This window comes from Rattus norvegicus, chromosome 1 (genome assembly GCF_036323735.1).
Source record: "Rattus norvegicus strain BN/NHsdMcwi chromosome 1, GRCr8, whole genome shotgun sequence".
NCBI lineage: Eukaryota > Metazoa > Chordata > Mammalia > Rodentia > Muridae > Rattus > Rattus norvegicus.
In genome coordinates this window covers 72,838,224-72,863,150 of record NC_086019.1, presented here as the reverse complement: position 1 = coordinate 72,863,150, position 24,927 = coordinate 72,838,224, and the positions used below count along the sequence as shown (strand labels likewise).

General features: G+C 37.6%; 1 protein-coding gene across 2 annotated transcripts in view; it reads right to left on the bottom strand.

Annotated features, from left to right (window-relative positions):
- Positions 1-299: 299 nt before the first annotated feature.
- The window catches only part of Vom2r24 (vomeronasal 2 receptor, 24), a 48,573-nt gene continuing 23,945 nt past the window's right edge, over positions 300-24,927 (bottom strand). Inside the window, exons 6-10 of one of the 2 annotated variants that reach the window (XM_039091517.1) lie at positions 17,480-17,771; positions 10,100-10,906; positions 3,704-3,931; positions 2,610-2,733; positions 300-1,227 (exon numbers count right to left, since the gene is read on the bottom strand). In XM_039091517.1, coding sequence (XP_038947445.1) covers positions 308-1,227; positions 2,610-2,733; positions 3,704-3,931; positions 10,100-10,906; positions 17,480-17,771 — 2,371 coding nt within the window. In that variant the 3' untranslated portion in view covers positions 300-307. The remainder of the gene's footprint in view (positions 1,228-2,609; positions 2,734-3,703; positions 3,932-10,099; positions 10,907-17,479; positions 17,772-24,927) is intronic. The other variant, NM_001099493.1, reaches the window with a different exon arrangement.

Here is a 24,927-nt window from a genome sequence, read left to right as displayed (position 1 = left end):
AATCTTTTTGGAATCCAGTTGTAAAATTAATAAAATATGTTAATAATCCAAGTGGAAGAACTAACAAATTAGGATTTCATGCAAGTTTCATCAACAACACAAAAATAATAGTTAATAGAAGAGGAAAGCTGAAATTGCAGCATATATTTCAATAAGGCAAAAGGATTAGTTTAATATGATCACCTAAAGAAATAATAGCCCCTGGCATCAAATGTCCAGCTAGAATTTTATAAGTGAGTGCTCAGACAGTGAAGAAAACCTAGCCTTCAAGTATATTGTTTAATTTCATTAGTACAGAAGAAATATGTTAAGGTGTTTTTCTTCTAGCATGTGTTTTGTCCTTGATATATTGAAGTGAGTTCTTTTCTGATCTTAATAATATGATGTGGCACTTGGGGGCAAAGATGATGCCTAAGAGCGATGTACCAGAAGCCAAGATAGAGAAGACTTCCATAGCCACTGTGGTCTTCCCCTTGGTGCTATGGTAGATAGGGAGAAAAGTGATCCAGACACTGCAGAACACCAGCATGCTGAAAGCCAGGAACTTGGCTTCATTGAATGTGTCAGGTAGGTTTCTGGACAAGAAAGCCATAAAGTAGCTCCCCAGGGCTAGTGCTCCCAGGTATCCCAGGCTGCAATGAAAAGCAACAGCTGAGCCTTTGTTGCAAATGATGATGATGTGTCCATGTTCTGAATGAACATCTTTATCAATAAATGGAGGCGATGTTGTAAGCCAAATTCCAGAAAGAAAAATTTGGAGCAAGGTACATAAGGGAATAATGAGATTAGGGGCCCTTGATATCAGCAGCCATCGTCTAACTGTTTCTGGAGCAGTGATCTTGAAGGCTATAACTACAGTGATAGTTTTGGCCAACACAGTGGAAAGAGCCATGGTGAAGAGAAGCCCAAAAATGTTTTGCTGCAGGATACAGGAGGCTGTGCTGGGACGGCCAATGAAGAGCAAGGGACAGAGAAAACAGAGCATCAAAGTGATGAGCAGGGTGTAACTGAGAGCCAGGTTATTGGCCTTGACAATGGGGGTGTCCCTGTTCTTCAGAAATACCCCAAGAACAGCAGCTGTGAGTGAGGAGAAACTCAGGGATATGACGCAAAGTGTCTTCCCTAATGGGTCATCATAGGTCAGAAATGTCACAGTTTTCTGTAGGCAGTGGGTCTTCTCTATGTTTGCATAGTGAGTTTGTGGACACTTCACACACTGATCCATATCTGAAAGAAATGCGGGTGATCATGAGTGCATACTCTGTTTTCCCCTTTTATTCTAAACCATTTTCCAGTTCCCACACACTGTACTATTATCAGGATAATCTTGCTTTGTCTGATACACACATAGGAACACTGTCTAGATAATATTTCTAAACTCAGTTTTCCTTCTACTTCATGTTGATATGAATTAAATAGGGCAAATGCTTCTTTTCTATTGTTACACATATGGTATCCTTGCCTATAGTGACACAGTTACATCAGTTTCAGAAGTCATTAGCACACTGACATACATTGCATGAACCTAGTTTGGTTCTGACATCCACTCTTTTTTTTTTTTGTTTCTTTTTTTTTCCGGAGCTGGGGACAGAACCCAGGGCCTTGCGCTCGCTAGGCAAGCCCTCTACCGCTGAGCTAAATCCCCAACCCCCTGACATCCACTCTTTATCAATATATTCTAATTTTAAGAGGGCATGGGGCTTCATTCAGATGGAGAGAATGTCCTTTAAAATCATAATATCACAGTGATGTACTTCTATATCTGTCCCCAATATAAAATATCCATGGTGTTTTCCAAATTCCTTAATTCTCTGAAGGAACCCAAGTGAATTGGATTTCTGAAGTTCCTGGAGCCTTGAAATGTTTCTCTAGTGAAACAGTTCTTATAACCCTGGATAATAGTAGCTATGTTATAATACATAAAGAGCTGCTCATCAATTCTTATGTCTTTATGAACTACATTTGAAAATTTTGTTCCTGTTTTGTTTATCTAAGCTCATAATGTATACATATGGATTTTGCCATATTTTCTCTATATTAACAAAATACCTAGTATTCTATATATGTGTTTTTTTGTTTTTTTTTCAGAGCTGGGGACCGAACCCAGGGCCTTGCACTTGCTAGGCAAGCGCTCTACCACTGAGCTAAATCCCCAACCCCAATATACATTTTAATTATATTTAATTTTCTTTGTATTGTGATATCACCATTCTCACTCCCTATATAAAGACATTCTTATCAGAATTTAGACCTTCCCTTACGCCTCTTAGATTCTCCCTAATTCCATGCCCAGAAAGTTCCATACTTTTTCTTTAAGAGAGAAACAAAAAATTCCAACAAAATAAACAAAACAATTAAAGAAAACCCTCACTCTCACACACATACATACAGAAACTACAAAACAGAAAGTTGTAAACTAAAGTATAAAAAGAGTGTATTATTTCAGTGGGAAAAATGAGCTGTAACCTGTGATGTTTTAAACATCTGCAAGAAAGAAAATTATCTTCACTGAAGTAAACCGATTGCAGCTCACAAACAGATGTTTTACAATTGCTTAGATATTAGAGATATTGACAGGTATGAATGTCTTTTGCACAACTGACATTTACCAGTCTCATTGGAAATTTCATTCTCTGGACAAGGAGTACAATCAAAGCAACAGACAACCCTGCCCTCCTGGTAGGTTTTCCTGAATCCAGGATGACAGCTCTCACTGCATACAGACCGTGGAACCTGAGAATGGAATGTATGATAGTACTTAGCCAGGCTTTTATGACATTCACAGTAGAGTGGTTTGAAATATAAAACCATTAGTTTGTTCATGTAAATTTCTCTAAGTGCAGATAGATGAATTGTCTTTACTACTAAAATGAGTCATTCACAGGCCCTGTGGTCAATGCTTGTCCCTAATTATATGAATTTCTTAGAAAGTTGTTGAAACATTATGTGGTGAAGCATAGAAGTAAAAGTTTATGATCTTGGTATCCTGGCTTGTTTATACTAAAAATCTACTGCCTCTTTACTCTTGGATATAAATACAAATATTTTTTGTTCAAAGTAAAAGTTCATCATTTCGGTGTGTTGGATTTTAGAATCACTGTGGAAATGAATCTATGAGAATTACTGGCAAATATCTCTAATCTGGTGGTCCTGATTTATTGGCAATGGTACCTGAATAAATTCAAAGCAGGAAAGGATGTTAACACAAGTACTCAGCTGTCTCTTCACTCTAACACCCAAGAACACAGCTTTCCGCAGTGAGAGACTATATTCCCAAGCAGTGAGCCAAGAAAAATGTTTCTGTATTTTTAGGTAGCATTTTTGCATTAGCAAAACAAACAACTAACACAGCTACACATTCCCATTATGATTTTCCTTGCTGACTGGAGCCTACAAGAAAAAGGCCAACTACCCATTGAATAAAAATTTCTAAGCTGTGATCATGACAAACATTCTGGCTGATGATCTGAGATAGTGGTGGAAATCATCCTGAAGGGTCCAGTCTTCATGATATTAAGTAAATGAGAAGATGGAGAATAAATAATTCATTTTGCCAAATTAGGTGTTAAGATAATTCTGTATATTGGTGGTCATTATGTGCCTATGACTGGGCCACATGTGAGCAATGAAGTGTTCTGACATTCAAAACCATGGTTTTGATATTTAGATACTGTTTCAAACATAGAAGTAAGATTGAACCCACCTCTGTCGATCCTGTGGCCCACTGTATCATATTAGAAGAAATGGACAATTTCTGTTCCTTTGGAGCATTTGGAAAAAATGTTCCTACTTTCACATTTAGCCCAAGACCTTTTGGGAAATTCCAAAAGTTGAGAATGTCATACTCTACATATGATTTCCTTTTATAATCCAGAACCACACTGCATCCATACTGATTGATAAGTTGTATTTTCCTTAGAAAGGGGTGAAGCTAAAAGAGATGCATTTGCTTATATTACATAAACTCCAGAGAAGTGAATATGAAGCAGAATCAGGAAATATCTCAAGTAGATTTTAATTCCTAATGTGAAAAGTACCTTTAATAACATATAGCCCATGGTGCCCAAAGATAATGAAAGCATCGTTATCTTCCAAAATTCTTCAATCAGTTTCATCAAAATACTTAGAACAATGCACCCAGAGCTAATGCTGTCCCACAATTCTTCAGACCACAGAGAGCTGGTCTGGCAAGAACTCTCTCACTCCTAAGTCCATAGCCCACAGGTGAGGCATCACTTTCTCTCCACTGACTATCCAAAGAAAGACCCAATTAGAGCATGTAGCATGGGAGCCACAGAGCAGCCTGGGACAGGACACTTCTTGTTTCCATCTGCACCCAGAGCTAAGTCTGTCCCACAGCCTTCCAGACCAAAACCTGCTGAGAGAAAGCTGTGCCAGGAACACTCTCACTCCTAAGCCCACAGGTGGTACCCAACTTTTGTTCCACTGACTATCTAAAGAAAGACCTGATGAGAACACACAGGGAACAGGAGCCACAGGGTGTCCTGGAAAAGGACCCTTCTGTTCTACATCTGCACCAAAAAATAACGTTGTCCCACAGCTCTCCAGACTGAAAACCACCTGAGAGAGAGCTGGTCTTCCAGGAGAGCTCTCACTCCTAAGCTCACAGACTCACAGGCTCACAGACCCAAAGGAGGGACAAGGTCCAGTCAGAGACAACAAGACCAACTAACAGAGATAACTAGATGGTGAGAGGAAAGCACAAATATCTAAGCAACAGAAACCAAGACTACTTGGCATCATCAGAATCCAGTTCTCCCACCACAGCAAATACTGGATATCCCAAAACACAGGAAAAGCAAGATTTGGAATTAAAATCAGATCCCAAGATGATGTTAGGACTTTAAGAAGGACGTATGTTGCTTCCTTAAAGAAACACAGATGATAACAGATAAACAAGTAGCAGTCTTTAAAGATAAAACACAAAAATCCCTTAAAGACTTAAGGAAAATACAACCAAACAAGTGAAGGAATTGAACAAAAGCCTCCAGGATCTGAAAATGGAAATAGAAACAATAAACAAATCACAAAGTAAGATAACCCTGGAGATAGAAATCCTAGTAAAGAGATCAGGAGTCATAGACACAAGCATCACCAACAGAATACAAGAGATAGAAGAGAGAATCTCAGGGACAGAAGATACCATAGAAAACATTGACACAATAGTCAAAGAAAATACAAAAAGCAGAAAGCTCCTAACCCAAAACATCCAGGAAATCCAGGATAAAAGGAGAAGACCAAACCTAACGAAACTAGGTATAGAAGAGAATGAAGATTCCCAGCTTAGAGGGCCAGTAAATATCTTCAACAAAATCATAGAAGAAAACTTCCTTAACCTAAAGAAAGATATGCTCATGAGCATAAAAGAAGCCTACAGAACTCCAAATAGATTGGACCAGAAAAGAAACTCCTCCCATCACATAATAGTCACAACACCAAATACAGAAAACAAAGAAAGAATATTAAAAACAGTAAGGAGAAAAGGTCAAGTAATATATGAAGGCAGACCTATTAGAATTACACCAGACTTTTCAACAGAGACTATGAAAGCTAGATGACCCTGGACAGATGTCATACAGACTCTAAATGAATACAAATACCAGCATAGGCTACTATATACATTAAAACTCTCAATTATCATAGATGAAGAAACCAAGATACTCCATGACAAAAACCAAAGTTACACAATCTCTTTCATAAATCCAGCCCTACAAAGATAATCGATGGTAAAGTCCAACACAATGAGGGAAATGACACTCTTGAAAAGCAAGACAGTAATCTTCTTGTGACTAACCCAAAAGAAGGTAGCCACACAAACATTCTACCTATCACAAGAAAAATAACAGGAAACAACCATCACTATTCCTTAATGTTTCTTAACGTCAACAGACTCAATTCCCCAATAAAAAGACATAGTCTAACAGAATGGATAGGTAAAGAAGACCCAGCATTTTGCTGCATAAAGGAATGCACCTCAGTGACAGATATGATCTCAGAGTAAAAGATTGGAAAAAATTTCCAAACAAATGGTCCTAAGAAACAAGCTGGAGTAGCCATTCAAATATTGAATAAAATATACTTTTAACCAAAAGTTATCAAAAAAGATAAGGAAGAACACTCCATACTCATTAAATAAAAAAACATCTGCCAAGATGAACTCTTAATTCTGAAAATCTATGCTTTAAATGCGAGGGCACCCACATTCACAAAACAAACTTTATTAAAGCTCAAAGAACACATTGTACCTCACAAGATGATAATGGGAGACTTGACTATCCCACTCTCATCAGTGGACACATCATGGAAACAGAAACTAAAGAGAGACACAGTGAAAACAACAGAAGTCATGAGCCAAATCTATTTAAAATATATTTATAGAACATTTCATCCTAAAACAAAAGAATATAAATTCTCAGCACCTCGTGGTACATTCTCCAAAACTCACCATATAATTGCTCACAAACAGGCCTCATTAAATACATGGTGATTGAAATAATCCCCTGCATCCTATCAGATAATCATAGATTACAGCTAGTCTTCAAAAACAAAAATAAGGAACAGAAAGCCCACATATATAGTCTCCACTCAATGACAACTTGGTCAAGGAAGAAATAAAGAAATTAAAGCCTTTTTAAAATTTAATGACAATGAAGGCACAATATACCCAAATTTATGGGATGCAATGAAAGCAGTGCTAAGTGGAAAACTCATAAATCTCAGGGCCTCCAAAAAGAAATTGGAGAGAGCCTACTCTACTAGCTTGATAGTACTCCTGAAAGTCCTAGAATAAAAAGAAGCAAATACAACCAAAAGGAGTAGACAGCAGAGGTGAAATCAAACAAGAAGGAACAAAAAGAACTATACAAAGAATCAATAAAACCAGTATGTTCTCCTTTGAGATATTCAAAAAGATAGATAAACACAGCCAGATTAAGCATGGGGAACCGAGGCAGTATACAAATTAACAAAAGCAGAATAGGTAGACATAACAACAGAAAATGAGGAAATTTAAAAATTATCATATCTGACTACAAAAGTTTATACTCAACAAAACTGGAAAATCTGGGTGAAATGGACAGCTTTCTAGACAGATACCTGGTACCAAAATTAAATAAGGATCAGATAAACAGTCCCATAATACCTAAAGAAATTGAAGTAGTCATTAAAAGTCTCCCAACCAAAAAAGTCCAGGACCAGATGGTTTTAGCTCTGAATTCTATCAGAACTTCAAAGAAAACCTAATAACAATTCTCTTTAACTGTGTCACAAAATAGAAACAGAAGAAACACAACCCTATTTGTTCTTTGAAGCCACAATTACATTTACAATTCAATCACTCAAAATCCCTACAAAGAAAGAGTACTACAGACCAATTTTCCTCATGAATATTGATGCAAAGATACTGAATAAAAGTTTCACAAACACAATCCAAGAACACATCAAACAATCATTTACCATGTTCAATAGGCTTCATCCAAGGTATACAAGGAAGGTTAAGTATATGGAAATCCATCAACATAATACACTGTATAAACAAACTCAAATGAAAAAAAATCAGGATCATCTTATTAGATGCTGAGACAACATTTGACAAAATTCATGGTAAAAATCTTGGAACGAAAAGGAATTCAAGGCCCATAGCTAAACATGAATAGCTATATATATCAAACTTGTAGCCAGCATCAGGCTAAATGGAGAGAAACTTTAAGCAATCCCATTGAAATGACAGACTGGACAAGCAGCCCACTCTATCTATTCAACATAGTACTTGAAGTTCTAGCTAGAGCAATTAGACAACAAAAGGAAGCCAAAAGGGATACAAATTGGAATGCAAGTAAAAATATCACAATAGAGGTATAATATCCAATATATACAAAGAACTCTAGAAGGTAGACTCCAGAGAATTAAATAATCCTATTAAAAATTGGGGTACAGTGCTAAACAAAGAATTCTCAACTGAGGAAAAATGAATGGATGAGAAGCACCTAAAGAAATGTTCAACATCTTTAGTCACCAGCAAACGCAAATTAAGATAACCCTGAGATTTCACATCAAACCAGTGAGAATGGCTAAGATCAAAATCTCAGGTGACAGTAGATGCTGATGAGCATGTGGAGTAATAGGAACACTTCTCTATTGTTGGTGGATTGCAAGCTGGTACAACTACTCTGGAGAACAGTCTGGCCTTTCCTCAGAAAATCAGACATCGTGCTACCTGAGGAGCTAGCTCTATCACTCCTGCGTAGACGCCAAAAAAAATGTTCTAACATATTACAAGGACACATATTCCACTATGTTCATAGCAGACTTAGTCATAAGAGCCAGAGGCTAGAAAAATCCCAGATGTCCTTCAATAGAGCAATGGATATAGAAAATGTGGTATATTTACATAATGTAGTATTACTCAGCTATTAAAAACAATGACTGCTTGAAACTAGTATGCAAATGTATGGAACTAGAAAATATCACCCTGAGTGAGGTATCCCAATTACACACACACACACACACACACACACACACACACACACATGCACACACACACACACACACACACACACACACACACACACACAAGAAAACAGGTTATGCATTCTCTGATAAGTGGATATTAGCCCTGAAGCTTGGAATACCTAATGAAAACTTAAGAGAACAAGAATAAGGAAAACCAAAATGTGGATGCCTCAGTCCTTCTTAGAAGGGAGAACAAAATACATACAAAAGGAAATTTGGAGACAAGGAAGAGGTAATCCAGAGATTGCCCCACCTGGGAATCCATTTTACATGCAGCTACCAAACCCAGTCCCTATCACTGATGTCCATTAGTGCTTGCTGACTGGGGCTAGACATGAATGTCTCCTCAGAGGCTTACTGATACAGAGGAGGATGCTTCCAGCTACATTGCGGTAAGCCACAGAGCCCCAGCAGATGGGTTAGGGGAAAGACTGAAGGATCTGAAATAGTTTGCAACCCCATAAGAAGGACAACAATATCAACCAATTAGACCCAACCAGAGCTCTCAGGGACTCATCCACCAACCAATGGGTACACATGGAGGGACCCATGGCTCCAGAAGCATATGTAGAAGAGGATGGCATTCTCCAACGTCAATAGGAGGGAAAACCCTTAGTCCTGTGAAGGCTTGTTTCCTCAATGTCATGGAATTCCACAGCATTGAGGTGGGAGTTGCAGCATCCTCATAGAAGTAGGCAGAGGCAAGAGAGGGTATGGGAGAGGGGAAAAAGATGATAATACTTGAAATGTAGATACATAAAATAGCCAAGAAAAATAAACTTAAAAACATTTTAAAAGAGACATATACCAAGACTGAAGACATGTGTCAGATGTGAGGGGACTTACTATTCTTCCAGATGACCAGAGTGATGTTTACAATATTCACATAGTGAGTTAATACCATCCGTATCAGAATACCATGCCTATGTATTATACATACATACATACATATATATACATATATATACGTATATGTGTGTGTGCATGTGTGTGTGTTTGTGTTTGTATGTGTGTGTATATATGTACGTAAGTATATATGTGTGTGTATAAACAAAATAATTATGCAAAATTTTTAAATAATTTTAATAATAAACAGTCATGTACCTGTGGAGGAAAAATACTTAGAAACAAGCACCCATAATTCATAATGGTTCATGGAAAAACTAATCAGCTTCTTTGAAGATATAGTCATACCCAATTACATTTTAACAATATTTAGTTTCACACTCCAAAATTAACGATTTTATGAGTAATATATATATATATATATATATATATATAAGAATTTTAGAAGTGTCCATTGTAATAATTTTTTTACCTCTGTCTTTTCTGTGGTGTGAAATCTGTGTTAAATGGAATTTGCATTTTGAAAATTTTACTCTGAAAATATTGGATGGCTCTTTGTAATGCAACTATATGATTACTTTACAATAATTCTCCCATGCACAGTTTGTCTTGCAGATTTTTAACAAAATAATCTGTAATATGGATTGGCTAGTTTGAGTGCATTTGTAAACTCTAAGAGTGTCATGTTGCTGATGCCACAAAATAACTGAAGTAACATTACCTGCCAAGGGAAGAATACCATCTTTTTTCCTTTTTCATGAGGTTGAAATTGTACTTGGTTGAGAATCATCTCATGCAGACTGTGGGCCACAGCATACACAGCATTGTATACATTGTAACTCTCTTCACTCATGGCCATGTCAAATATGTTCCCGGGCAAGAACCCCAGGGAGGCATTAGGCAAACAGTTGTGCACAATTTTACAATCTTTCTTAACAAAAGAGCAGTTGAAGAAAATGTGCCACAATACATGAAGATAAGTGTCTTCCGGGTACTTGGAAGGGTTGGATTTCTGCATAAAATCTGTAAAATTAGGAATCTCCTCACGATGGTGTGAAAAAATAAGAGCTCCATGCAATGAGTCTACCATGAAATAATCATCAAATTTAGAAACATCCCACTGTGAGATCAGTACCCACACTTTCCATGTGAGTAACTTCTGCTTAATATTTACTATTAAGCTTAATAGAGAATCAGAGTCCCCATAAATAATAATCACATTTGATGATGATTCCAGGATCTGCACCTGATTTTTCCAGGATTTGGTAAAAAATGAACCTCTGGTGACTACGATCATTTCTACAAATGCTGTGCAGACTCCGTTTTTATCCATCTCACTTCTCAAATCTGACAGTGTCTGGGCACCTTTGTGATCATCTATGATGAATAACCCCACCCAGATCCAGTGGAAATGAAGCATCAAAGATACAATGCCAACTGTCAAAGATGTGTCCTTCGGGGCCACTTGGTACAGAGAAGAAAACCGTCTTTGTTCACTCAGGAGACTATCAAAAGGTCCAAATGTAAGCTGTAGAAAAAATAGAAAGAAAATTGTCATAAAATTCAACTCAGTTGTGCAGCAATGGTTTGAAGCTTAGAGGTCAAATCCTCCTTTGAAAGTCAAACTTGTATTTTATGGGTTTTCAAAAAGTATATAAAAATTCTTAATTTTTTTTAATTTCTTTTTTTTATTATTAACTTGAGTATTTCTTACATACATTTCAAGTGTTATTCCCTTTCCCGGTTTCCGGGCAAACATCCCCCTCCCCCCTCCCCTTCCTTATGGGTGTTCCCCTCCCAACCCTCCCCCCATTGACGCCCTCCCCCCCACAGTCTAGTTCACTGGGGGTTCAGTCTTAGCAGGACCCAGGGCTTCCCCTTCCACTGGTGCTCTTACTAGGATATTCATTGCTACCTATGAGGTCAGAGTCCAGGGTCAGTCCATGTATAGTCTTTAGGTAGTGGCTTAGTCCCTGGAAGCTCTGGTTGCTTGGCATTGTTGTACATATGGGGTCTCGAGCCCCTTCAAGCTCTTCCAGTTCTTTCTCTGATTCCTTCAACGGGGGTCCTATTCTCAGTTCAGTGGTTTGCTGCTGGCATTCGCCTCTGTATTTGCTGTATTCTGGCTGTGTCTCTCAGGAGCGCACTACATCCGGCTCCTGTCGGTCTGCACTTCTTTGCTTCATCCATCTTGTCTAATTGGGTGGCTGTATATGTATGGGCCACCTGTGGGGCAGGCTCTGAATGGGTGTTCCTTCAGTCTCTGTTTTAATCTTTGCCTCTCTCTTCCCTGCCAAGTGTATTCTTGTTCCCCTTTTAAAGAAGGAGTGAAGCATTCACATTTTGATCATCCGTCTTGAGTTTCATTTGTTCTTGGCATCTAGGGTAATTCAAGCATTTGGGCTAATAGCCACTTATCAATGAGTGCATACCATGTATGTCTTTCTGTGATTGGGTTAGCTCACTCAGGATGATATTTTCCAGTTCCAACCATTTGCCCACGAATTTCATAAAGTCATGGTTTTTGATAGCTGAGTAATATTCCATTGTGTAGATGTACCACATTTTCTGTATCCATTCCTCTGTTGAAGGGCATCTGGGTTGTTTCCAGCTTCTGGCTATTATAAATAAGGCTGCGATGAACATAGCGGAGCACGTGTCTTTTTTATATGTTGGGGCATCTTTGGGTATATGCCCAAGAGAGGTATAGCTGGATCCTCAGGTAGTTCAATGTCCAATTTTCTGAGGAACCTCCAGACTGATTTCCAGAATGGTTGTACCAGTCTGCAACCCCACCAGCAATGGAGGAGTGTTCCTCTTTCTCAACATCCTCGCCAGCATCTGCTGTCACCTGAGTTTTTGATCTTAGCCATTCTCACTGGTGTGAGGTGAAATCTCAGGGTTGTTTTGATTTGCATTTCCCTTATGACTAAAGATGTTGAACATTTCTTTAGGTGTTTCTCAGCCATTCAGCATTCCTCAGCTGTGAATTGTTTGTTCAGCTCTGAACCCCATTTTTTAATAGGGTTATTTGTCTCCCTGCGGTCTAACTTCTTGAGTTCTTTGTATACTTTGGATATAAGGCCCCTATCTGTTGTAGGATTGGCAAAGATCTTTTCACAATCTGTTGGTTGCGTTTTGTCCAAACCACAGTGTCCTTTGCCTTACAGACGCTTTGCAGTTTTATGAGATCCCATTTGTCGATTCTTGATCTTAGAGCATAAGCCATTGGTGTTTTGTTCAGGAAATTTTTTCCAGTGCCCATGTGTTACAGATGCTTTCCTAGTTTTTCTTCTATTAGTTTGCGTGTGTCTGGTTTGATGTGGAGGTCCTTGATCCACATGGACATAAGCTTTTTACAGGGTGATAAGCATGGATCGATCTGCATTCTTCTACATGTTCATCTCCAGTTGAACCGTCACCATTTGCTGAAAATGCTATCTTTTTTCCATTGGATGGTTTTGGCTCCTTTGTCAAAAATCAAGTGACCATAGGTGTGTGGGTTCATTTCTGGGTCTTCAATTCTATTCCATTGGTCTATCTGTCTGTCTCTGTACTAATACCATGCAGTTTTTATCACTATTGCTCTGTAATACTGCTTGAGTTCAGGGATAGTGATTCCCCCTGAAGGCCTTTTATTGTTGAGGATAGCTTTAGCTATCCTGGGTTTTTTGTTATTCCAGATGAATTTGCAAATTGTTCTATCTAACTCTTTGAAGAATTGGATTGGTATTTTGATGGGGATTGCATTGAATCTGTAGATTGCTTTTGGTAAAATGGCCATTTTTACTATATTAATCCTGCCAATCCATGAGCATGGGAGATCTTTCCATCTTCTGAGGTCTTCTTCAATTTCTTTCCTAAGTGTCTTGAAGTTCTTATTGTACAGATCTTTTACTTGCTTGGTTAAAGTCACACCGAGGTACTTTATATTATTTGGGTCTATTATGAAGGGTGTCGTTTCCCTAATTTCTTTCTCGGCTTGTTTCTCTTTTGTATAGAGGAAGGCAACTGATTTATTTGAGTTAATTTTATACCCAGCCACTTTGCTGAAGTTGTTTATCAGCTTTAGTAGTTCTCTGGTGGAACTTTTGGGATCACTTAAATATACTATCATGTCATCTGCAAATAGTGATATTTTGACCTCTTCTTTTCCGATCTGTATCCCCTTGATCTCCTTTTGTTGTCTGATTGCTCTGGCTAGAACTTCAAGAACTATATTGAATAAGTAGGGAGAGAGTGGGCAGCCTTGTGTAGTCCCTGATTTTAGTGGGATTGCTTCAAGTTTCTCTCCATTTAGTTTAATGTTAGCAACTGGTTTGCTGTATATGGCTTTTACTATGTTTAGGTATGGGCCTTGAATTCCTATTCTTTCCAGGACTTTTATCATGAAGGGGTGTTGAATTTTGTCAAATGCTTTCTCAGCATCTAATGAAATGATCATGTGGTTTTGTTCTTTCAGTTTGTTTATATAATGGATCACGTTGATGGTTTTCCGTATATTAAACCATCCCTGCATGACTGGGATGAAGCCTACTTGATCATGGTGGATGATTGTTTTGATGTGCTCTTGGATTCGGTTTGCCAGAATTTTATTGAGTATTTTTGCGTCGATATTCATAAGGGAAATTGGTCTGAAGTTCTCTTTCTTTGTTGGGTCTTTGTGTGGTTTAGGTATAATAGTAATTGTGGCTTCATAGAAGGAATTCGGTAGTGCTCCATCTGTTTCAATTTTGTGGAATAGTTTGGATAGTATTGGTATGAGGTCTTCTATGAAGGTCTGATAGAATTCTGCACTAAACCCGTCTGAACCTGGGCTCTTTTTGGTTGGGAGACCTTTAATGACTGCTTCTATTTCCTTAGGAGTTATGGCATTGTTTAACTGGTTTATCTGTTCCTGATTTAACTTCGGTACCTGGTATCTGTCTAGGAAATTGTCCATTTCCTGAAGATTTTCAAGTTTTGTTGAATATAGGCTATTATAGTAAGATCTGATGATTTTTTAATTTCCTCTGAATCTGTAGTTATGTCTCCCTTTTCATTTCTGATTTTATTAATTTGGACACACTCTCTGTGTCCTCTCGTTAGTCTGGCTAAGGGTTTATCTATCTTGTTGATTTTCTCAAAGAACCAACTTTTGGTTCTGTTGATTATTTCCTGCCTTCTCCTCCTCCTGGGTGTATTTGCTTCTTTTTGTTCTAGAGCTTTTAGGTGTGCTGTCAAGCTGCTGACATATGCTCTTTTCTGTTTCTTTCTGCAGGCACTCAGCACTATGAGATTTCCTCTTAGCACAGCTTTCATTGTGTCCCATAAGTTTTTGTATGTTGTACCTTCATTTTCATTAAATTCTAAAAAGTCTTTAATCTCTTTCTTTATTTCTTCCTTGACCAGGTTATCATTGAGTAGAGCATTGTTCAATTTCCACGTATATGTGGGCATTCTTCCCTTATTGTTATTGAAGACCAGTTTTAGGCCGTGGTGGTCTGATAGCACCCATGGGATTATTTCTATCTTTCTGTGCCTGTTGAGGCCCGTTTTTTGACCAATTATACGGTCAATTTTGGAGAAAGTACCATGAGGAGCTGAGAAGAAGGTATATCCTTTTGCTTTAGGATAGAATGTTATATAAATATCTGTTAAGTCCATTTGGCTCATGACTTCTCTTAGTCTGTCTACGTCTCTGTTTAATTTCTGTTTCCATTATCTGTCCATTGATGGGAGTGGGGTGTTGAAATCTCCTACTATTATTGTGTGAGGTGCAATGTGTGTTTTGAGCTTTAGTAAGGTTTCTTTTACATATGTAGGTGCCCTTGTATTTGGGGCATAGATATTTAGGATTGAGAGTTCATCTTGGTTGATTTTTTCCTTTGATGAATATGAAGTGTCCTTCCTTATCTTTTTTGATGACTTTTAGTTGAAAATTGATTTTATTGGATTAGAATGGCTACTCCAGCTTGCTTCTTCCGACCATTTGCTTGGAAAGTTGTTTTCCAGCCTTTCACTCTGAGGTAGTGTCAGTCTTTGTCTCTGAGGTATGTTTCTTGTAGGCAGCAGAATGCAGGGTCCTCGTTGCATATCCAGTTTGTTAATCTATGTCTTTTTATTGGGGAGTTGAGGCCATTGATGTTGAGAGATATTAAGGAATAGTGATTATTGCTTCCTGTTATATTCATATTTGGATGTGAGGTTATGTTTGTGTGCTTTTCTTCTCTTTGTTTTGTTGCCAAGATGATTACTTTCTTGCTTCTTCTAGGGTATAGCTTGCCTCATTATGTTGGGCTTTACCATTTATTATCCTTTGTAGTGCTGGATTTGTAGAAAGATATTGTGTAAATTTGGTTTTGTCATGGAATATCTTGGTTTCTCCATCTATGTTAATTGAGAGTTTTGCAGGATAGAGTAATCTGGGCTGGCATTTGTGTTCTCTTAGGGTCTGTATGACATCAGTCCAGGATCTTCTGCCCTTCATAGTTTCTGGCGAAAAGTCTGGTGTGATTCTGGTAGGTCTGCCTTTATATGTTACTTGACACTTTCCCCTTACTGCTTTTAATATCCTTTCTTTATTTTGTGTGTTTGGTGTTTTGACTATTATGTGACGGGAGGTGTTTCTTTTCTGGTCCAATCTATTGGCAGTTCTGTAGGCTTCTTGTATATTTATGGGCATCTCTTTCCTTAGGTTAGGAAAGTTTTCTTCTATGATTTTGTTGAAGATAATTACTGGTCCTTTGAGCTGGGAGTCTTCACTCTCTTCTATACCTATTATCCTTAGGTTTGCTCTTCTCATTGAGTCCTGGATTTCCTGTATGTTTCAGACCAGTAGCTTTTTCTGCTTTACATTATCTTTGACAGTTGAGTCAATGATTTCTATGGAATCTTCTGCTCCTGAGATTCTCTCTTCCATCTCTTGTATTCTGTTGGTGATGCTCATATCTACAGCTCTTTGTCTTTTCTTTTGGTTTTCTATATTCAGGGTTGTTTCCATGTGTTCTTTCTTGATTGCTTTTATTTCCATTTTTAATTCCTTCAACTGTTTGTGTTTTCCTTGAATTCTTTCAGGTATTTTTGTGACTCCTCTCTATGGGCTTCCACTTGTTTATTTATGATTTCCTGGAATTCTTTCAGGGATTTTTGTGACTCCTCTCTATGGGCTTCTACTTGTTTATTTACGATTTCCTGGAATTCTTTCAGAGATTTTTGCGATTCCTCTCTGTAGGCTTCTACTTGTTCTCTAAGGGAGTTCTTCACGTCTTTCTTGAAGTCCTCCAGCATTATGATCAAATATGATTTTGAAACTAGAGCTTGTTTTTCAGGTGTGTTTGGATATTCCATGTTTGTTTTGATGGGAGAATTGGGCTCCGATGATGCCATGTAGACTTGGTTTCTGTTGCTTTGGTTCCTGTGCTTACCTCTCGCCATCACATTATCTCTTGTGTTACTTTGTTCTGCTATTTCTGACAGTGGCTAGACTGTCCTATAAGCCTGTGTGTCAGGAGTGCTGTAGACCTGTTTTCCTGTTTTCTTTCAACCAGTCATGGGGACAGAGTGTTCTGCTTTCGGGCGTGTAGTTTTTCCTCTCTACAGGTCTTCAGTTGTTCCTGTGGGCCTGTGTCTTGAGTTCACCAGGCAGGTCACTTGCAGCAGAAAAGTTGGTCTTATCTGTGGTCCCGAGGCTCAAGTTCACTCGCGGGGTGCTGCCCATGAGCTCTCTGCGGCAGCAGCAACCAGGAAGATCTGTGCTGCTGTTTCCGGGAGCTTCAGTCCACCAGGGTTCCAGACAGCGTTTGGTGTTTTCCTCTGGCGTCCGAGATGTGTGCAGAGTGGAGTCTCTTCTGGTTTCCCAGGCGTGTCTGCCTCTCTGAAGGTTTAGCTCTCCCTCCCACGGGATTTGGGTGCAGAGAACTCAAAAATTCTTAATTTTAAGAGCATTCTTTGTCTACTCCTTTTAGTTCGTCTAAGCTACAGAAATACAGATGTACCATTTACTGTCTGCCTCATTTTCCTCTCTGTGAAGAGTGATTTAAGTTTCCCTATTTTCGTTCACAGCTTCTTAAAATATCAGCAAGCAGACAGACTTTTAGGCTAAAATGTCACCAGCTCTCACCTGTGGAAATTTGTAAAGATCCAGAAGTGTCCCTATGTATTCAGATATTGCCCACGATGGTCCTGTAAGTACAGCAGCAGTATTTTTCTCACTTGCAATTCTGTAGTTAGGCATGGCACAATCATAGCCTGAAAGTGAGCCAAAAAGTTTGCCTAATGTTTTCCTTTGACCATGTGGGACATTATTGACCTCAAATCCCAGGGATACATTCGATAAAAGATATGGGTTACTGTTTATCTCCTCAATGGCAAACATCATGGCCAAAATACATTGGTAGTTCCTCAACTTAAACCTGAACAAAAGATAAAACAATAATTATGAGGAGGACTCTTACCACATAATATATGTGCACTATGGTGCAATGGCTTTTAAAGTTTGAATGCTTATATTTCCAAAAATCCATCTCTCTCTCTCTCTCTCTCTCTCTCTCTCTCTCTCTCTCTCTCTCTCTCTCTCTGTGTGTGTGTGTGTGTGTGTGTGTGTGTGTGTGTGTGTGTGTGTGTGTGTGAGAGAGAGAGAGAGAGAGAGAGAGAGAGAGAGAGAGAGAGACCCTATTCTGGCTTATTTGTTTTCATCTTAATGTCTTATTATTTTAAATGCCTTTTTGTTTTGTCCGCCAATCCAACATTTTGTCCTTAAATATAAACACTTTAAGACCAATTTGTGTTTTCAAGAATACTTTGAGGCATGGTCATTGGCTGAAATGTTGTCAAATTATGAAGTTATACATCTTTAAAGAAAATTGTCGTATCGACTCTTTGTACCTAAAAATTGCCACTCACTATGTAGCATTATGTGAGGTGGTATGCTCAGCTGCACTTCGCATACCAAAATTTTGTCAGGTCTGGGATGACACAGGAGTAATCTATGTTGTCAAAATTCTGGTAAGTTCCTAAGTCCAGCTGCCTTGTTTTACCCAGATGTTTCAATATATTTACTCATCACTTCTAGCTCTTACACGTATTTTTAAAACTTTTATATTACAGTGATCCCTGGAATGGTGTGAGTGTAATAGTTATGTTTCCTTCATTGGTGAACATTCTTTGTCTCTTTTTCTCTGTATTTGTATTTGTTGTGGGTCATTGTGGCAATCACTATCTATGAAAACAACAGCATCTCATTAGAAATCATTTTATTGATTTTTCTTGCCAGTTGAATTTGGTTTTATCCTTGACCACTGGGGCATCTAGGTTCAGGGTCTTGGCCCTCCATGCAATGTCAGTGGCATAGGTCTCAAGCTGGACAAACCATTCTTTTTAGCAACACACAGTTTTGTGCCATCTACTCTACCACATCTTGTAGGCAGGGTAAATTGTAGGTCAAAGGTTTTGTGTCTGGGTTAACATACCAATCCTTCCACTGGAAGTCTTGTCCAGTTTCAGGAAATAGCAAATTTAGGCTCCATATCTCACATTGCTTGGAGTCTTATCTAGGATCAAGCTTACAGAGTCCTGGAAGTTTTTATTGCACTAAGTTTCTAGCTTGTCCCCAAAATGACCCATATTGTACTAGTCTCTTCCCATACACTCTCCATCCTTCAATGACCTCATCCCACCTGTGTCTGTGTCTGCCCAATTGGTATCAGAGATTCAGAGACCCACATTCAAACATTAGGTGGTGCTTGCAGAATTCTGCAAAAGCAGGGGAAATGATTTCAGAAGCCAGATGGGTCAGGGATACCAGAAGGAAATCCACAGAATCAAATAACCTATCCTAACCGAGCCTAACCTAACCTAACTAGCGGCTCACAGAGTCTGAAATGACAACAAAGGAGACTGCATGGGACTGAGTAGGACATGTGTTATATATGTTACAGTTTGTAGTTTGGTCTTCTTGAGGGACTCCTTACAGTGGGATCAGTGGTGGACTCCCATTTTTTTTTATCTGCCTTTGAAGTCCTTTTCCTCATACTGGGTTGCTCTGTCCAGCCTTGATAAAAGGGGAGGTACCTTGTATTGCTGTAACTTGATATACTATGTTTAGTTGATAATCATGGGAGCATACCAACCTGACCTTGTCTGAGGAGAAATAGAAAAAAGTAGATGGGGGTATGCAGAGGGAAAATTGAGGAGGGACTCGGAAGAGTAGAGGAAGGAGAAATTGTGCCCAAGATGCAATAATAAATTAATAATGATCATAAAAAAATCATAGTTTCTCTGACAAGGTTTGAGGGATCTATTGATAAATGGGTAAAATGATAAATTATTAGGATATAGTTTTACATTGAGTCCATTTATCAAGTTAATAGTAATTGCTTCTCCACTAGACTGTATATTTCATTTAATTGTCAGTACTTGGCCCAACACCAGTTCAAGGGATGAATTTCATCATGCAAAGCAAGGTATAAATCCAATCTTAAATGGTTCCTTACTTCAATGATGTAAACCTTAGTTTGCTTTCTGTGCATATGGTAAAACACTGACTATGTGAAACTTGGACAGGAAAATGATTATTTTGTTTACAGGACCTTCTCCATGGAAACCATTGCAGGAAATCAAGTTAAGAGCCTGGAGACAGGAACAGAGACAAGGACCACAATGGAACAAATCTTCCTGGCTTGTTGTTCATGAATTACTTAACCTGATTTCTAATAGAACACAGAAGTACTTGTCCAGAAGTGGCACTAGGCCTTACACATCAATCATTAATTAAGAAAATTCTGTGGATTTTTCCCATAGGGCACCTTGATGGAAGAAATCCGTCAATGGAGAATCAGTCTTCTCAGATTAGTCTACATTTCTGTCCCATTAATTAAGTGTTCACGCTCATAGTAACATGTATCTTTTTCTTCTGGCAGTATGCATAGCACTTTCTAGCATTAAAAAAAGCTATCCACTAAGATGAAGCTTCCTGGTCCATTCCTGTTGGATTTTTCTTTATGCAATGAGTCAAGTAGGTCCTAGCAGCAAATCACTGAAGTGAGAATGGGACCCCCATTGAACGAATCAGAGAAAGAACTGAAAGAGCTTGAAGGGGCACGAGACCCCATATGAACAACAATGCCAATCAACCAGAGCTTGCAAGGACTAAGGCACTACCCAAAAACTATACATGGACTGACCCTGGGCTCCAACCACATAGGTAGCAATGAATAGCCTAGTAAAAGCACCAGTGGAAGGGGAAGCCCTTGGTCCTGCCAAGACTGAACCCACAGTGAATGTGATTGTTGGGGGGAGGGCGGTAATGGGGGGAGGATGGGGAGAAGAACACCCACATAGAAGAGGAGGGGGAGGGGTTAGGGGGATGTTGACCTGGAAACCGGGAAAGGGAATAACAATCAAAATGTAAATAAGAAATACCCAAGTTAATAAAGATGGAGAGACCAGTGAACGTGATTGTTGGGGGGAGGGCGGCAATGGGGGAAGGATGGGAAGGGGAACACCCATAAAGTAGGGGAGGGGTGGGGCTAGGGGGATGTTGGCCTGGAAACCGGGAAAGGGAATAACACTCAAAATGTAAATAAGAAATACTCAAGTTAATAAAAAAATATATAAATAAAAAATAATAATAAAGATGGAGAAAAAAAGAAAAAAGAAAGAAATAGAGATTTACCATAAAATTATAAGTGGTAAGCAAGAGGAACAATTTTAGCCTGTATAGTTGGGCTTTATATTGAGGTTCTTGATACATTGAACTTGAGATTGTACAGGAAAGATCAAAATAAAGTTTCATTATTCTACATGTAGATATTCACTCTGTCCATCACTTTTAAAGTTCTACCTATGTGTTTATGAGTACCTTGTAACTGTTTTCAGCACACCAGGAGAAGGCATTACATCTAATTACTGATGATTCTGAGCCACCATGGGTTTTGGAACTTGAACTCTCAACATCTGAAAGAAAAGTCAGTGCTCTCAACCACTGAGCCATCGCTCCAGTTTCCAGGCTTCTATGTTTGGACAAAAGTCCATTACTGTCCCGTTTGTCAAAATAAGGTGGTTAAATGAGGGTTCCTTTACATGTTTACATGTGCTCTATTCTATTGGTAAATGAGTCTGTTTTTAATGACACATCTATGCTGTTTTTGTTACTTTATTTCTGAATTATAACATGAACTCTGAGACTTTGACGCCAACTGTAATTTTCTTGCTGTTGTTCAGGATTGTTTTTGTCTATGTTGGGTCATTCATGCTTTAAAAGGAAAATTTAACCTACTTCAATTTCTGCAAAGACTGCTATTCAAGTTTAATAAGTCTTTCCTTGAATCTGGAGATTGTTTTTGGTAGTATGGACATTTTCACAATGATTAATGCCACTGATCAATGAGCTTAGTAGATCCTTCCAACATCTGGAATCTTATGTAAAATGTATCTGTGTCTTAAAGCTTTCATCATATCTGTATTTCATTATCCTGGTTTATTCAATCAAAAACATTTTATTTTGGGAGCTATTTTGAGAGGAATTTTTTCTCTGATTTCTTTCTAGGTATGTTTAGCATTTGTACTCAGGAATGTTACCAGGTTTGTGTGGTAATTCTTTATCATGTTGTGTTGCTGAATTTCTCTATCAGGTATATCACTGTTCTGACAGAGTGCATATGATCTTTTCTGTACATCACAATAACATCTGCAAGTAAAGATTTCAGTTCTTTTCGTATCTGTTACCTCTTTATCTCATTTACCTGTCTTATTTCTTTCAATATCAATTCAAGTTTTATGTTGAAGAAAAGGTGTGAGAATTGACAACCTTGTCTTGTTCAGAAGTGCAGTGAAATATAATGAGTTTTCCTCTGTTTCCTATGATGCTGTCAGTAGTTTTTTTTTTTTTTTAATTTCTTTATGGAACTGAACTACATTCTCTGTATTCCCATTTTCTTCTGGACTTTTATCATGAAATTATCATGGATTTTGTGAGAGTGCTTCATTCTATTCACTCATAGGATCATTTTTTTTCTATTCCTTTGTCTGTTTATATGGTTAATTGCACTCACTGACTTAAAGGTGCTGAACAAACCCTGCATCTCTTGGATGAGGGCAACATGTTAAGAGTATAGTCATTTTGGTGTGTTATTGATTTCAGATTTCAAACATTTATTTATGACTATGTTCAAAAGAGGTCATCTTATACTTTTTTTGTTTGTTTTTGGTTTCATTTTTTCTTGGATAGGGTCTTTGTATGCTTGTGAATTCAAGGTAATATTGCCTTCAAAAGGAAATGTTCATTCTCTTTCTCTTTTACATAATAATTAGGCATATATTAGTGTTACTTATCCCTTTCATGCCCTGGTAGAATTGTGCATTAACTACATCTGACTTGATCTTTTGGGGGGTAGATTTTAAGTTCATATTTAAGTCTTATTCAATGATATAGGAGTACTTAAATTGTTAACTTCACGAATATTTAAATTGGATAAGCCATATGCATAACTTCAAATTCATACATTTCTTTAAAATTTTCATCTAGAGTGATATGTGTATTTTTGTACATATGTTTATAATTCCCTGAGTATTCTCATTATCTGTTGTAATGTCTTATTTCCATCTTTAATTTTATTCATTATGATTCTCTGTTCATTTTTCTTACCTTCACAAGTTTTTGTCATTATTACTATTATTGGTTTCATTCATTCTGTGTGCTGATTTTTAATTTCTGGTTCTTGAATTCTGACCTGATTTTGATCAACTGTTCCCTTTCATATAAATGAATATTGATTTTCTTATATATTTAAGCATTTCAGGTATTGTATAAAGTTATGGTGCTCTCCAAAATTTTTGTTGTGTATCCAAGTTCCAAAAACATCCCTATTTCTTTGTGTACCATAGATTTTTGAGATTTTGGTGTGTTGTGATTTTAGTTTCATTCCATTCTAGGAATTTCAATTTCCTTCTTAATTTCTTTAATCAATTTTGATTAAGTTTTGTGTACTTAGGTTCTATGGATTTGTCTTTCCTTCCTTTTTCCTTTCTTTCTTTTTTCTTTCTTTCTTCCTTCTTTTCTTTCTTTCTTTATCCTTTCTGTTGTTGTTTATATCCTTATTTAGTCCATGGTGTACTGATAAAGTGCAAGATATGACTTCACTTTTACTGCATTATAGAGACCTTTTTTATCCTAACATGTGGTATTTTGGAGAAAGGCATAATAATGGCAATTTACAGCAAATAACCAGCATCAAATAGGTGAAGAATAGCCAGCATCAAATAAATGGAGAAAAGTTTAGTGGAGTAATTCTACTAAACTAAAGAAAAAGATAAGGCTGTAATTCTTGTTATGTCTATTCAATATAGTACTTGGCATTATAGCTAGAGGAATAAGACAACTGAAACAGAATATAATGATACTACTCAAAAAGACTAATTCAAACTACCATTATTTGCAGATGATACTATACCTAAGTGTTCCCCAAAATCAGAGCAGGGAAATCATTTATTTGATAAATATTCTCTGCAAAGAAATTATATACATGATTAACTGAAAAAAAATCAGCATCCTTCCCATATAAAAAGGGCAAATGGACTGAGAGAAAAATACAAGAAGGCAACCCCATTCACAATAGCCAGAAATAATACAAAATAACAGAGTAATTCTAACCAGTCAAACCATATTTTATGACGCAAATTTCATGCCTTTGGAGAAAAAAATTGAAGAACATATCAGAAGCTGGAACAAAATCCTATGATCATTGATCAGTGGAATCAATATAGTAAACATGGACACACTACCTAAAGCAATCAAAAGATTAAATGCAATCTCCTTCAAATTTCCAATGCAATTCCAATTCCTAAAGATCTTGAAAGAACAATAATAATTTCTTTTAGAAAAACAAAAATCCCAGGATACCTAAAGCAATCTTGAAAAATAAAAGAATTTCTGGAGGCACCATCATCCCTGATTTCAAGGTGTATTACAGAGGTATGGTAATAAAAATTGCATGGTATTGGTATAAAAACAGACTTGTTGTTCAATGTAATCAAATTGAAGCTCCATAGATAAATCCACACACTTATGGAACAAATTAGATGCCTGTACGCAGAAGAATGCAAACTGACCCATATTTATCACCCTGCAGAAAACTCAAATCCAAGTGGATTAAACACTTCAACATAAAACCACATACACTGAACCCAACAGAAGAGAAAGTGAGGAGTAACCTTGAATACATTGGCACAACAGATGGCCTGGTGATCAGAACATTAATAGGGCACAGTGCCACTAATACTGACAATTAATAAATGGGAACTCCTGAAACTGAAAGGTATTTGTGAGGCAAAGGGCACTGTCAAAATGACAAAACAGCATAATGCAGAATAGGAAAGATCTTCTCCAACTCCTCATCTGATAGAGTGCTAATATCGAAAATATATAAAGAACTCAAGAAACTAGAGAGGGGGAAGCAAATGAACCCAGTTAAAGGCAAAGTACAGAGCCAGACAGAATTCACAAAAGAGGAAACTCAAATAGTTGGAAAAGAGTTAAAGAAAAGTTCAACTTGTTTATCCATTAAGATAATG